The sequence below is a fragment of the Arctopsyche grandis genome, chromosome 11, assembly GCF_051622035.1.
Source record: "Arctopsyche grandis isolate Sample6627 chromosome 11, ASM5162203v2, whole genome shotgun sequence".
Lineage (NCBI taxonomy): Eukaryota > Metazoa > Arthropoda > Insecta > Trichoptera > Hydropsychidae > Arctopsyche > Arctopsyche grandis.
The window spans coordinates 19,492,277-19,508,252 of NC_135365.1; the positions used below are offsets into that span (position 1 = coordinate 19,492,277).

At 30.8% G+C, this 15,976-nt stretch overlaps 3 protein-coding genes across 6 annotated transcripts; 2 read left to right on the plus strand and 1 right to left on the minus strand.

Annotated features, from left to right (window-relative positions):
• The first annotated feature begins 1,395 nt into the window (after positions 1-1,395).
• Positions 1,396-2,887, plus strand: LOC143919464 (protein N-lysine methyltransferase METTL21D-like). The gene is made up of 3 exons (XM_077441797.1): positions 1,396-1,875; positions 1,944-2,142; positions 2,215-2,887. The coding sequence occupies exons 1-3, from the start codon at positions 1,652-1,654 to the stop codon at positions 2,446-2,448; spliced, it is 657 nt and encodes a 218-aa protein (XP_077297923.1). The 5' UTR covers positions 1,396-1,651; the 3' UTR covers positions 2,449-2,887.
• Tace (ADAM 17-like protease Tace) lies at positions 2,490-8,630 on the minus strand. 4 transcript variants are annotated; one of them, XM_077441796.1, is made up of 16 exons: positions 8,451-8,630; positions 8,115-8,354; positions 7,927-8,048; positions 7,723-7,861; positions 7,402-7,646; positions 7,263-7,322; positions 7,059-7,193; positions 6,357-6,495; positions 5,712-5,947; positions 5,498-5,636; positions 4,142-4,211; positions 3,828-4,066; positions 3,636-3,751; positions 3,313-3,578; positions 2,986-3,032; positions 2,490-2,851 (listed from the first exon to the last, which is right to left on the minus strand). In XM_077441796.1, the coding sequence occupies exons 1-15, from the start codon at positions 8,506-8,508 to the stop codon at positions 3,002-3,004; spliced, it is 2,235 nt and encodes a 744-aa protein (XP_077297922.1). In that variant the 5' UTR covers positions 8,509-8,630; the 3' UTR covers positions 2,490-2,851; positions 2,986-3,001. The 4 variants fall into 4 exon arrangements, with proteins under 4 accessions (XP_077297922.1, XP_077297921.1, XP_077297920.1 ...); XM_077441795.1 differs by lacking the exon at positions 6,357-6,495 and adding an exon at positions 6,678-6,831; XM_077441794.1 differs by lacking the exon at positions 2,986-3,032 and having other exon boundaries at positions 2,508-2,851; positions 8,451-8,624.
• A 1,008-nt stretch (positions 8,631-9,638) lies between these two features.
• Positions 9,639-11,402, plus strand: LOC143919492 (uncharacterized). Its single transcript, XM_077441851.1, has 7 exons — positions 9,639-9,721; positions 9,939-10,051; positions 10,123-10,289; positions 10,368-10,603; positions 10,686-10,873; positions 10,955-11,126; positions 11,209-11,402. The coding sequence occupies exons 1-7, from the start codon at positions 9,719-9,721 to the stop codon at positions 11,296-11,298; spliced, it is 969 nt and encodes a 322-aa protein (XP_077297977.1). The 5' UTR covers positions 9,639-9,718; the 3' UTR covers positions 11,299-11,402.
• The last annotated feature ends 4,574 nt before the right edge of the window (positions 11,403-15,976 follow it).

A 15,976-nucleotide genomic window follows, 5' to 3' on the forward strand; every position in this document is an offset into this window, starting at 1 on the left:
CACCCAATCGCTACAATACTATGAATCTTAATCAAATCAATTATTCGTTACTAAAATCTTAGGCCAGCAGAAACTGCAACAAAAACGACCAAAAACTGGCCAACTTTTGCCCCCCCCCCCTTTCCTGAAAAAAGCTGAAATGACCAATCAGTAGTAACTAGTCACTGGACCCAGAAGGAGCCGCGTATTGTTCAAAGGTTGTAAATGCATTGTTAAAGGTTTGCCGAACCATTTTTACAAAGGATTTACAACAATGGAACAATGGATAGCACTGTGACTATCCTACCTCTAGTGATAACACAGCGTAATTATATTTTAACTAGTTTTATGCCCGTTGAAATTTCAACTGGTGCTTTCGGATTGATACATGATTTAAAATAAAGTTACAATATGAATAGTAATAATTAATCGGAATCGGAACTGAAACAGAAATCGGGAATCGGCTATGCCAATTAAATTATGCAATAAAAAAAAAATAATAACATTATAAAATATCGAAGTCAAAATTGAAGTCGAAATCGGAATCGGAATCGGATAATATGAAAAGTACGTATTTTTACATCGCGTGACGTTAACAAAAATGTATGTTTAATTTAGAAAACCCACAATTATGTATAAACAAACCTGGTCATTGACCTCGCAACCTTGAATATTATAAATTACATATATGTACATATACATATGTAGATCGCAATTAAATTGTGTTATTAAAAGCATTTTGTTTATCGCCACTATAGTCGAATGGTCTATGAAGAGTGCTCTGAAATTAATTTTATTTTTCAAATATCATTAAAATATAAATTGATTTTAATTAAAAATATATATTTAATTGTTTAATATGAAAACAAAAAAAATGGTTCAAAACCTTGCTAAATAAAATTATTATAATTACGTATTTTTATATGGCGAGAACGAAAAAATAAATTAATATTTAAAAAGCCATTTGAATATTCTACGATGGTTTCATCGCTAACTCTCTAAACTCAGAGATACCTTTAAGAGGATATTTCTGTTCGCTTGAGGGTTCGCGGGTTCGACTCTGAATGAGAATTTATACAAAGTTTAAGCTTTTTATCGATTCATTCATTATGTTCGGCTAACGTGAGAGCACATAGATTACCGTCTTTGTATATAAAATTTTAAAATCCTAATGGGAAGTAGCTGTACAGTAGCCAAAAACTGTAGCGATTTCTGTAAATCGAACTCAATGGGAGATGCCAAGTTTCCGAATGGGCTCTAAGTCATCATAACTGTTTTCGACATATTTGATTATGAAATGATAATTATGTGGTAAATGAATAACAATTTAGTAAATTTGTGGGTTGTCGTGAGAGAATCATTTTCAAAAGCTTTTATTTAGTTTTCATACCACTAATATTCGACAAATTGCATCGTGGATTTTTCGAGTGTGGCAACACTACAATGACAAGTAAACATGTCAGAGCTATTTCGAGTTGAGGTTATTGTCTCAGCATAAATCGTAAATAAGAACTACAATATACACTATTTTAAGTCAAATACAATATTTTATCATTAAGAAGAGTCGTTTCTTCAATGTCTCAAGATTTTTCATCTCAATAACATTTAAATCGACGGGGATTTAACGTTCTCAAAATTCTATAAGCTTTTTCAATATAAATAATATTTTAATATGTCTATACGTGTTTTGGACGTGGAAGTTTGCTCTAAAGAGTTGACTCTTTACCAACGACTAGTAGGTGATGTATCTTGCGTGGTATGGGATGCTGCCATCGTACTCTCCAAATACTTACAATTATTAATAGAACCCAATGGAGAATGTTCACTTATTGGACGAAAAGTCCTGGAATTAGGAGCTGGAGTTGGATGTGTCGGCCTTACAGCAGCTACATTAGGGTGGGTATTACTATTGATAAAATTTTTATTAAATTGAATATTTTTTATATTGTGTTTTGTCGTTTCAGTGCTGAAGTAACGTTGACTGATTTACCAGAAGCTTTACCATTGCTTAAACACAACATCGTCGAAAACAAATCCACTCTTGTAAGTCAAGGCGGATTTGCAACTGTAGAAGCGTTGTCATGGGGAGATGTAGAATCTGATGTAATTAAAAATACAGCATTCGATTATGTATTGCTAGCTGATTGCGTTTATTATACAGAGGTATATAAATATACATAGTAATGTTTGTAATGCATTTATGTATTTCAATAACGCAAATTATTGATATTTCAGTCTATTGATCCATTAATCAACACATTAAAGTCTGTGAATCAGAACGCATCGAAGAAACCTTGTATAATCCTATCTCAAGAGCTTCGTGATTCAGAAATACAGATGGGACTGTGGAATATGTTTTTCCAAAAATTAAAGAAAGATTTTAACATTGCAAAAATAGATAGTAGCGAACAACATTCTGAATATAGCAGTGATGATATTTTGATACTACATTGTACTTTAAAGTCGTAATGTATTTTTATATGCATATATTATAAGAAGAAAAACAACTTGTATTCTTATTGTATTTTAATTCACATTTAGTATGATACAAAAACAGTTTTTAAAACATAACACTAAATCACAGTTTGATTTGTCAACACTTTTTGATCAAATTAAATTATTACGGTGAACAAAAATCAATGGTAACTATTATATTTATAATACTTTCACACTTTTTTTAATACTTAAGTATGTACTGGTTAAAAACTAATCACATTTAATTTGAAACTGAACAATTGTTTTGCTTATAGCATTTATAACACAAAGAAGACGAACATATGTTTGAGACACTTAAAATATAAACTGAGGAATTTGTTCAATTTTTCACATTGCAGACTGCGTACTCGGTACGTTCAATCTCTGTTTTAAAACTCTGAAACATAAAAATAAATCTCATTTAAATAGATGCATTACAATTCTTTAAATTAAATTATATATGTATATATTTAATATTTTAAAAAGCCTTGCACCTGTTGATTATTTAAAAAAAAATATTTTAATAACTACCTTGTTTATACATATATCATGCACGCCTCATCACAATCGAATCTTGCCTAATAAAGAAATTAAAAAGATAAAATAAAATAAAAATTGAACCCAAAAAACATACATATAAAAAAGGGTAAACGGATTATTTCGCACATTGCGATCGCGCACACGAAAATCGCGAATACGGATTATATTAGGCACTCGACTTCGCGTGAGCAACTCTCGATGAATGGAATTTTCGGGTGCCAGATGTTCCGTTATCGAGATTTTAGTGATGTCTGCGAGATCGGTTTGTGCGGAATAATCGCCGAACCATAAAAAGCTGTTACAATATGATTATATTACCGAGTGTGAATGATTCTTCTCGGATCCGAAGGATGAACTAAATCGTCTATGCTCATCCACGAATTATATTTTTCATCCTCTCTCATCTTTCTTCTGTCGATGTAACTAATAAGACAACTGACGGGTATCCATATTATTGCTGTAACGAGAATCACAGTTCCGACGATATTGTCTCTTAGAAATAGTAATACTTTATTGATATTTATATCTTCGATGATATCCCAGAAACGCTCCACAACATCTTGAATCGTTTTCTCGCAGAGCCCCTAAAAACATTCACATTTAAAACAAATACTAACTTTATTATATAAACAATTAAATACCTTATTGCAAAATCCTTGAATACACGGCGTCCCATCCGGCAATATATCCTGCTGATCAACCGGGAAACACGTCTCATTCATACTCATGCGACAGCATCTTTTACAGGCATCAGCAACTATATAGATATACAAATTAATCCAGTTTAAAAATGTGCATTGAAATATCGTTATTTATTAACCTACAACACTCACCGACATCACACATGCAACTCTGCATGCCTTGAGTTTCGCAATAAGGTACACATCTTCCTCGACGACAACGACCTCTCTCGGCACAGGCGGCCCCGTCGGCCACTGGAGGTGCACGCGGACAAGTGGCTGCTGCACCGGTGCATCTAGCTTCCCGTTCGCATGCAGCATATGCAGCCTCTCGACAAACGGCTCCAGATGCGACGAAAGCGCAACCCAAACAACACGGTGAATTTTTATCGCTGTTTTTAAATAACACATCGTTAAATTATGCATTTATGTATATAAAATTTCATTTATAGCATTAAAAAATATACCTGCAAACTGCTCCTTGATTACGTCTCAATTTGCAGTTTTTATCACAACAAGCGTCATTGTCTTCCGTACCTGTGGATTTGTAATAGTACGATACGTATATAAATATTCCAATTTGAAAAATAAACATATATATTGTTTGTTGGGCGTTATCTACACACACGGAATAACGTCTTTATATATCTAATATATAATTTCGAAAAAGACTTTGTAACTATGTAAGTATATAATGTTGGTTGGTAGCATCGAAAACCAATCAAAGTTTCTACTAAGTATCGACAATTCGATATATTTTTTTCGATTCAAATAAATTTAATAAAAATACAATCGAATATTTACTATTAGATTTGCCATGTTTAAGCTGTTTATATAACAAATACTGAGCGAAGCCGGGTAAAACAACTAGTATATAATATGTACATATATAGACAGCAGTATAGCTCGGTGGTTGCATTAATGGTAATCAACGAGAGATTTCCGAGTTCGAGCCCTAGATTTATTTCGATTGAAAATAATTTATTCCGAGTATGATCTGTAGTGCTGCTAGTTAGACTTGGATATTTGTGACTCCAAGAAGTCCATCGTTTGCTATCGTAGTTTGCCAATTATTTAGATTTCATTGTCGAAACCAGAGCATTTCAAGCGGAGTCGGAGTCGTAAAAGAAAAAAACTGACTGGTTCCTTTGTATTATTTTTTTTAATTATTTGTATTACAGTATGCGTCAACTAGTCTCTTATTCTACTGAAGTAAATCGACTAATAAATTGAAATTTAATAATTTCATTGAATTTAAATTACATTATAAATAAAATCGTTGAATTGCACATATGAGCCGTTGTAATTGAATGTGGCATAAGTCCACTTTTCTTCATTTCGAGTAATGTCTCATTTCTTTTAACAATATTTGCAAATACTGGTGCTTCAATTTATTCTGCTTTTCCAAGATTCTGGATATATCGAATTAAAAGAAGTGATAATAATTTGTGAATTAAATCAAACAGAAATAGTATTTTTGGAACTGAAAATTGGAATCCGGTCACTTTCAAATATAACGGCTCATATTTTGATGTGCTCTGGCCAAGAAACCGATGTTTCCTCCGTTTCATACTTTTATTTATTCTAATTTTTTTTAATTAAATTGATTTGTTTGTTTATGAAATTCATACACATATGTATACTGTGAATGTACTATTTTTATCTTACTAAAATCGTTCAAGTTGGATTCGGAGTCTATTTGAATATAATTTCAAATTTATAATCTATAAATTTAAATACTTACATAGAATTATTTGTATGTATAAGTTTAATACCAGTGTCGCTTAATTTTGTCAAATAAAAAAAAAAACCACATAAACTACCTAATAAACCAGCATCACATTCTTCGTCGCCTTCAACACGCAAATTTCCACAAAAGCTCTCTTCCGGCTCTGAAAAGCATCTTCCAGATTTGGCTTGAAGCACTTTGCGTATAGAACGAAGACTACAAGGTGAAAATCTCTACAATTGAATAAAAAAATATCAGTCAAACATCAATCCATATCTTTGAACTTATTTATTTATAATATAATATACCTTGTTATTGACGTCATAGCCGCTTACACTATAAGTATACATCAAATAACTACCACCTTGACTAGCCGAAGGCGAACATTCAGGAATGTCAGGATCGTGTTCGGATCCCCAATTGTGTCCGAATTCATGGGCTGTAACCAAGTCTGCCTCTCTGGTTATGACTCGTTGACCATAATGATTACGACTGGAGCTCAATCCAGAATTCAAATACAATGTATAACCATTTTTGAAATATTCTGTAAACATTAGATTTCATATCACATGTGATAGATTTTACTTTAGACAAAGTAATTTAGAAAGAAATAATCATACTCATAACAAATAAATACATATAGTATAACAAGCTTTACCATCCATACATTATTCCAGTATTATTCACAAAATATAATTGTAACTTAAATATTAAACCACACAAGATTTAAGTTTGAAATGTGCTCATCAACATACCACTCTTCTACCGCATGCAAATAATAAATAAAGCTAATAAAAAATAATATATAATAATACAAAACTTAGTAAACCACCACATAGAACTGAAAAATATAAAAATAATGCAACAAACAAATTTAAAGCATCTTTTGAGTGTTAAAAAGAAAACGGAAAGGACTTCACTATACGTCACAATATTTTCATATGAATCATCACCTGGAGTACAAATTCCACCGACTGAGTTCCTTCTCGGTGAGCCTACATAAGCCAAACCCAGAATACCTCCTTCAAACTTAAGATCGGTAAACAAATGTGCTAAACAGAAGTCCTTGTGAGTATACTCCCTGCTAAATACCTTTGTTAGTATGGAAAGTTATACGGTAAGTGTTAGAAATCATACTTGTACATTCTCAAGATTTTTTTACATACAATAAGTAATATGAAAGTATACAATTGGACATGCATGTTTAGTTTTCCATCACGGAGCGAGTTAGTACAGATTATTCTTACAAGTGAGTGTAAAAATGGTATGCAAACCGTGTGTATTCGAGCAGATGCCCCCATGGGAGTTCAGACGACTCGAAGCTATGTAGGCCAAGCCTAGCACAGAGCTTTTACCAGTCAGAAAAGTGTGGTGGGTAAACAAATGTGCCAAACAGAAATCTTTGTGATCTTTTTCACGAGAAAACATCTGGTCCATATCGTATAATAGATAAACATATGATATACACTTCATAAAATACAATATTCCCAACCACCGTTATTAAAATTATACCTATATACATGCCAATCGTAATGCAAGTCTGCGTATTAAACGTAAATTCCACAAAATTGATCCAAAGATCGACTTTCAATTAAAAACGAAACACTTTGATTAATAATTATATTCACACGAGATTGTATTTCGTAAAACAATACCTCTAGCAAATTTCTGACGTCCCATTTTTCTCTTATCATGTTGTAGTGTGCTTCTCCACCTCTGACTCTACTCGGTTCCGAATGTACGACAATTTTTTTAATTACAAACCCCATTCCTTTAAATCCGTCTTGTTCCTTAAAACCATACAATACATCAATAGTGTTCACGTTTTAAAAATTCGCATCGCATTTATAATATCACACCTGTCTATCTTGCCATATTGTGTCGTTATATATCTTGTGAACTCGGTCAATGAGACTTATCTAAAACAAACAAAATAAATATGAAACATAAAGGTGCATTGTATTTAAAAAGATTATCTGTAGATAAAAATGTCAATACTAGATAGTTTATAGTAGTTTTAGTATTGCTTGCACCCATTTCTTGAAAAAATCTATAGTCGGCAACCAAAAGCAGAGGACATCTAGTTTTAGTCGGCGTATATTCATATTGGTCCATTTGTCTCTTCTGTCTTGATTTTGATGCTAATAGTTGTGGCTCACCGCCTTCGCTAGATTTAATATATTTTTGCTTCTCTAATTCATGCTGTTTGTTCTCTAAATCATCGTCTTCATCAGTTTCAAGCTCTAAAAACAAAAATTTACATTTTATTTAAAAAAAAAACTTAACCGAATCAAAATTTAGTGCAAAAATATATTATACCTTTTCCTTCTTTGACGTAGCCACATATTGTAGGAGCCATTCCATCTTTGCGATGATCATCCCAACTGAATTTAATATCAGACGCTTTATAAGCGATCATAGATTTGTTGTCGATTTCAGGCAAATGACGCCAAGACGGCTAAAAATTCAAACATATAAAAACAGTTTGGCATATTGAAATGAAATTTACTAAAAAATATTCACCTCTATATGATAGGTCTCCTCCGGCAGATGAATAGAAGCTGTCATGACTCCATCTTCCAAGTGTACTCTGACGTCTGACGCTGTTTCACCGAATACACGACCAGTATAGAAATTATCGCGATCTATACAAATATAAGTATTCACATAAAAAGTAACATATAAGAAATTTACAGTACAAATCCACTGACCTATGTGAATTGTTGTTTCTTGTCCATCTCCATCTACGGCGTATGCTTTAAACTTCGAATGGAGAACTGTGTGATGTGGGTTTAGTATGAGTCTAAAATCTCTTCCCAGAGTTCTAAATTTGACTTCCTTGATGGTATTGTAAGGATGACTTGACGGTTTCGCACCTCTTTTGACAACATGATGATTTAAGGCTGAAGCGTGTATCGTATCGAAGTATTTCAAGTTTTTATAAATCGAACCTGGATTATAGAATCATTTGAATTTCAATTATATATAATTTATAGAAGAATGGTAAATATTTTGAGATATTTTATAATAAATAAAAAGCGACATACCTTCTGAATGCGATGAGATAGAAAATAGTAGAAATATACAGATTGAAAACTTCATCATAAGTAATTAATTAAAGACAAAATATTGTAAATATCTGCATGCTAGAAATAATAAAGCCACTCCTAGATTCTGACACTTTTATTCAATATTTACTGATCGAACTGACGGATCTTAACAGACTTATATACGGCCATCTGTGACTGTCAAATTTTATTAAAATTGTAATGATAAATAGGTAATACACGTTTTTCATGCTTATATGAATACAATTTATTTTCATACATTATACATTATTTTCCTTTTTTTGTTTTCTGTAATACTAATCTTTCAATTGAATATTTTATATTTAATTCATTTAATATTCGAACATTGAAATATTAACAGTGTCTTTATTTACAACATGGTTCTTTAAGAATCAAAACTTATTTTGTTTTTCTGTAGAAAATACTGTAGCGTAGATATTAGGTGAGTGGCGTTCGTGGACCGATGGTTTACTAGCGCAGATCACCTGATCTCTTGTCACGAATGAATCAGCCGTATGCAACGGCTAATGGGATCGTCTGACTCATCGACCAATGATTGTTGAGCCCAAACGGGTATAAATGTGGGGCGCTCTCGGCCTGGAAACCATTCCGACCTGAAGCGCCGACGAGAGCACACGAATAAACTTCTTCTACAACCTCCTGCGTCTTTCTCTCCGATTCTGGAAGCCCCCTCTTCACGTCCACGCAACAATACTTTAATCAAACTGCTCATTGGCTACGTTCACACTACCGATATCTACACCCGATACACCCGATATTTAGGAATTTTTCCATATCCAGTTCTCATATTGCTACCTGTGGTTGCTATTTAGGAACTGGTTATGGAAAAATTCCTAAATATCGGGTGTATCGGGTATAGATATCGGTAGTGTAGATGTAGCCATTAGCTATATTGTTGAGAAACCATATTTTGAATATGTATTCGATGGTAATTGGATTATTTCGCACATTGCGATCGCCCAAAAGACAATTTTCGCCATGAAAATCGCGAATATGGAATATTTGGCACTCGAGTTCTCGTTAGTATGATGGAATTTTTGGCTGCCAGATGTCCCGTTATAGATATTTTAGTGACTTTTGGGCGAGCGCTTTGTGGGCAATAATCACCGAACCGTATTCGATTTAGGAAAAATATTCCTGTACATGGACGGAACTCGATTATTTATGACTGTAAATGGCGGCTGTCAGTTTAGCCTACGCTTTGGTTTGACGTATTGTTATTAAAAATGGTAATATTATGTTTGTATTATATGTCATTGCTTCATATTGATTTCATATCTGATAAAATATCCTTTTTGCTTTAATTTTTATTTTTTATGTAATTTCTATGTGTAATATTATCGATTACTAAATAATGTGTTAGAGGTTATGTTAAAAGTATAAACATGAATTCAATTGCATTATCTTAATAATAACTATAATGGAAAATATATTATTTTGTATTAGTATTCACTTCTACATAAAAAAGAAAATGCACACGAGGATGCCATCTGGTGCTGTGCATGGAGTAGAATTGGTGTGAAAACAAATAAGCCGGACGTGGATCCAGAAAATTCTAGGTAAGTAATACATTTTTGCATTTAAATTTGTTTCAAAATTTTATAATTAACTTCTATTATAAATGTTGTAGAGATTCGATAGCATCAAGTGAAGGCCATAGCGATTACGTTATTACCGGAGGTATTGATGATTTGGTGAAAGTTTGGCAAATTCGAAATGACAAATTAGAGTTGAGGCATAAGTTAGATGGCCACTCCCTAGGTGTCGTTTCATTAGACATTAGCTCCAATGGACGAAGTAAATATCTTTTATTTTTCAATAAATTTACTCAATGTGATTTTTGACTATATTTATACAATCAAAACAAATTTTCAGCAATTGCTAGCAGTTCCTTAGATTCATCTTTGCGATTATGGGATATAGCTTCTGGTGAACAGCTAATTTCAATGGAAACTGGTCCTGTGGATGTTTGGACTGTTGTTTTCTCACCAGATGACAAACATGTCATTTCCGGTAGTAATGGTGGAAAAATTACAATGTATGGTGTAGAAAGCGGCAAACAGGAACAAACTTTAGATACTAGAGGAAAATTCATTTTGAGTATTGCATATGTAAGGTTTTTCAAATCGTATTCTTACCCTTGAATATTATTTAATATGAAAAATATTCTGAATTAATGTTATTTATTTTTAGAGTCCTGATGGTAAATATATAGCCAGCGGTGCAATCGATGGTATTATCAACATATTTGATGTGGCACAAGGTAAACTTGTACATACTCTTGAGGGACACGCCATGCCAATCAGGGGTCTTTGCTTTTCTCCAGATTCACAGTTGCTTTTGACTGCTTCGGATGATGGTCATATAAAAATCTATGATGTGTCAGTAAAAAATAATTGTATAGATATTGAAATACGTGTATTTATTTGAATTGTGTCTTAAGCTGATATTTATTATTATAGCCAACATGCTAATTTGGCTGGTACTGTGTCTGGTCATGCATCTTGGGTTCTCTCTGTGGCATTTAGCCCGGACGGTAAGAATTTTGCTTCGTGTAGTTCCGATAGGACAGTTAAAATCTGGGAATTCGCTACAAAAAGTTGCTTGAATACTTTCCATGAACATGGTGATCAGGTATTAATATTTTTTTTGTCATATATTTAATGAATTAATATTAATATGCATTAGATATTTAAATGACTTTATTTTCTTGCAGGTTTGGGGTGTAAAATACAGTCCAGATAATAACAGGGTAGTCTCTGTTTCAGAAGATAAATCAATCAACTTATATAGTTGTCCTGTTTGAATTTTTTTTATTTTGAATAAATTTTTTAATGTATATTTTATTTACTTTTACAAATGAGTTTTATTTTTTTTCACCTATAAAACAATATTGACAGTTTTAAATCATAATTACTATTCGATTTATTTATTTGCATCTTCGTAATTCATGGTTAACTAGAACATGGAAGGTAAGATTTGAGTAAGGTGACAATTTTTTCCAAATTCAAAACCAAGACATTTTTACCAAAAACGTATTTCTAAATACTTTATTAAATATTTAAAACGAAGATTAAAGAATCGTGGATGCACATTTATGAAAAAATGAATTCATTTTCTTGAATGCTCTTATAAAATTTTATACAAGACTACAATTAAACTATGTAAATGATTAGCAAACATTTTAAGGTTTCAACATTCAATTTCGTTTTATAACTCGATTATAATTGTTCATCAAAGTAAAAATTCATTTGGCTAATGCATTTGTTCCTGATAAATGCAAACAACATTTGACTTTGTCAATATTTTTGTAGGAGACATCATTTTCGTCGAAGACTTGGTATATTTATCCATCTATTAGGTAAAAAAATTCTATTACATAAAAAAAGTGTACTGGTTTTATCTCACGACTTACCAGGATAGATACCCAAAAAACCAGTACTGTCCTGGTAAAATCAGTACGAATGGTCACCTTAGATTTGAGTAATGATAAATGAAGATTTTCTAATATCTTAACATGACCATACGATTATTTGAAAAAAGGTCAAAAATATTACATAAGTATACTTGATCTACTGTAGAATACTTAGAACGAATATGAAAGCTTTTAGATTTATGGTTTTCAAACTAACCAAACAAATATATTGAATAAATCAAAATAAAATACCACATGTGAAAGACATATTTGTAAATAATTTTTAATTTACCAAAAATAATAACAAAAACGTAAATGAAAAGTATTTATAAAAAAGGTAATTAATAATTCTAATTGAAGACGAATCATTTATTTCAATACACATTTTAAGCCCATGTACCTATACTAACATAAATATGAAAATTTACTCGCACATGTACAAAGAATAACCTTGCTAATTGTACAATAGTAATATAATATATTTTCAGAACATAATGCATGTTACAAATCTGAGTGAAATGTTATACCTTTTCTAGGTCTACACCTGAGATTTAATAATGATTTTGACACAAATTGTGTATGAATTCTGATTTATTGACTTGAGTTTAGCTAAAAATTTTTTTTATCTAATTCAAAGACTTGTCTATGTTGGAATAAATTTAACAAATTTTGAATGATAGAGCCGTATCAAAAAACGCATACAATAAATTGTTACACGTTAAACTAAAAGTTAACGAGTAGTTCTATGTATAGGTACATAATATGAAGGTAGTACATAATACAATTTATGTATGTAGGTAGTTCGAGTCACACTGCTTGTTGCTGGCCAGACCTTGGTTTATAACCAGGTCGGTCGTTTCTTATCAGACTTTACCAATTTTTCTGGTTTTCATTGAAACGATTCCTATAAAATTGGCTTTCCCTACCCATTTCTCTCGCGAAATCTTGAGTTAATGTTATATCCTAGGATTCACTGGGTTTCTCTCCATAGATGTCTCTGTGGATTTTTATTGTATAAATGCGTATTGTATAAAAATGTTTATTAACGTATTGTATTCGATGTTTATTGATCTTATTGTATAAAATGTATGACCATAGATGTCATGTATGGTTTCGAATTATGTAATGATTATGTATTAAAAATATATATTTATAATTTATTAATGTCTAAAGTACACTCGTTGCATTGGAGCGATCTGTAATGACGAGTGTACATTGATTGGTTGAATAAAAATAAAATAATTTTGTGAAATTTTTACTATATATGTATACAATAAATACACGTATTTGTTTGTGCATATGTTTTATGCGTTATATGTATTATATAACGTTCCGTTTTCCATCCCTTCCCTATTATTTTCATTAGTATAAAAATAAGAAGAATGTCTGAAAATGAGTTGAAACACTATGTTATTACACTTAGCAACAAAAAAACCACGTTTTTTACTTACCGGAGCGGAGACTAATCAATAAATTTAAGCAACTAAATTCGAATATGATAATGATTTTTGTTGGTATCTTCTCGTTTATGAGATATGAATATTTTCAGATTTTCGGCTTTTGCAGTCTTTAACTTAAAATCTAGTATTGCTGTGCCAAAAGTGAGTATTGGAATTAATATTCAGGTGCTTTTGTGTATTGATTTTATTGTTTTATTGCTTGAAAAATTAATTAATTATTTCGCGAATGTTAAAAGTCAAAAATATATTTCATCATATTATTATAGATTTAAAAAATATGTATGAAAATTAGACGAAACACCACTTATTCCCCAAAATGATTCCAATTCACGAAAATAAGTAGGACTGTCCATTATTTTAAATGAATCTGCTTTAGATCGTCGGATTATTTAAGAGTATCGAGTTAAAATATTATGTATCATGAACATTAATAAGGATTTTAAATATGTTTTGAGGCTTTTTTATCCTGATTTTGAGGTCAATGATTACTAGATTAGAAACTATTATAATATACATACCTAAGATGTATAATGAACATAATTTATTAATAATAAAAAGCATAAAAATCTTCTTTGAACCCATTGGATTTCATTGATGATGTCTATTATTTATGCTTAATATACGATCATTTTTTTTTCAAATAATACCAGAGTTTTTATTTTTTATAGATAACCTAAAATTGTTAATATATTTAATATATCATTCATTTCAATTAAGTACATATAGATCAAAGTGAATTTTGAATAAGTCTCATCTTGTGATTACGTACATACAAATATGTAACTCTGTTCCAAATTCATCAACAAATTATTTACATTTCCGTTTCAACAAAAATAAACACAATATTTTACTATTTTATAAGAAAAAAAATGATTAAATGATCCGAATATTGAAACTATTAAATTTAATTGTCGTATTACATTGAACTAGATAGTGTGTTCAGTATAGCCCTTCCGAAGAGGTTTAAAAATGCTTAGATATTTAAAAAATGCAAAACACATTCGATGCATTATTAGTATGATATAAAAGATATTATACAAACGTTGAATAATTGAAATTATTACAGCTAAAAAAGAAGTGTTTTAAAAAATTATGAGTATTAAAGATCGTCGATATTATAAATCAATGTTATTAAGTTCATTCATATCTTGTTTCATATTAATAAAATTGTTAAAAATTTCGGGACATACGTATGTACATGAGCTATCGAAATACATTACCTATCTACTTCAAATAATATATAAAGTAATGAAATTACGTAAATGTCTGTATGTATACTCGTAAAAATAGATTGAACGACATTAAAAGGAAATATATTTTACGAGAAACATAATATGCGTCGTTCAATTACTTTCCTATGCGTAAGTTACTCGAAAACATTGCGAGTAACGTACAGTAGCATTTTCATGCGAAAATGTGTTTTTCTTCACTTCTTTACTATTATTAAGATTCATTAGCATCTGCCATTTTCCTAAAAATACTTACATATGTTCTTTCATAACATCTAACCAACAAAATTCTAATCCATTAGGAATTGATTGACGAACTATTTAGATAGTTGCTAGGTAACCATTTTCTGAATCGAATGCGTGTGTCCGAATGCCGCAAATAAAATGGCTTTAAAAATATAAAAATACATAAATCAGTACACAAATCATCTGTGTAGTGTTGTGTTTGATCAGTGTTGTAATAAAAAGTGGTATTTAGTGATGTATCTGTGAATTGAACCAATATATATAAATGTCTAATTTGATATTTGATAATTTTACTGTTGCGTAGTGAAAAAAAATCATTTGTTTTCAATTAAAGTGTATTTTGAATTTAAATTTAAAAAATAATTAATTTAATGTTATTGCTTTAGTGAAAATTTAAAGTGGTTATAATAATGATTGAATTTTGTACAAACCGTGTAAAATATAAACAGACCATGGCAATAAAGTTCAAGCAATTGTCATCAAGAATTCGACGGAGAAGAAAAAAGCGCTGATTGACAACGAAGGAATTTATATTTTGTATGTATTTTTATATATTCCATACTTATTTTATTCTCTTAATTCTTCTTTGATGCACTTTTTTGTCATATTTTATTCTCGTTGTATTAGCTCATTATAGACCGTCTGAATTTTCAGAAAACTCTTTTTAAGAGAGTCAGCGTATTTTTCGCAAAGTAATGGTAGGTTATGTAAATTAAAGATTCGAATTAAACCATTCAATCAATTAGATTGAAAATTGCAACACAGGTTTTTTAAAGTTGTCTTCTACCATATAAATTATCAGATCAGTATTTTTCAAACTGTTGTGATAACTAGAGGTAGGATAGTCACAGTGCTATCCATTGTTCGGCAAACCTTTAACAATGCATTTACAACCTTTGAACAATACACGGCCCCCTCAGGCTCCGGTGACTAGTGATAACTGTATTCAATTTTGTACGAAATTTATAAACATTTCGATATACTTTCCCGTAATAAACGATATCCAGTATATTGTGTACAGATCATTGTGTTATTCATTTAAATGAAAGATTACATTTGAGAAGTATGTATGTATATAAAAATATATGATACGCGAAAAATAAACAATGAATTTCAATATCTGATGATATGAAA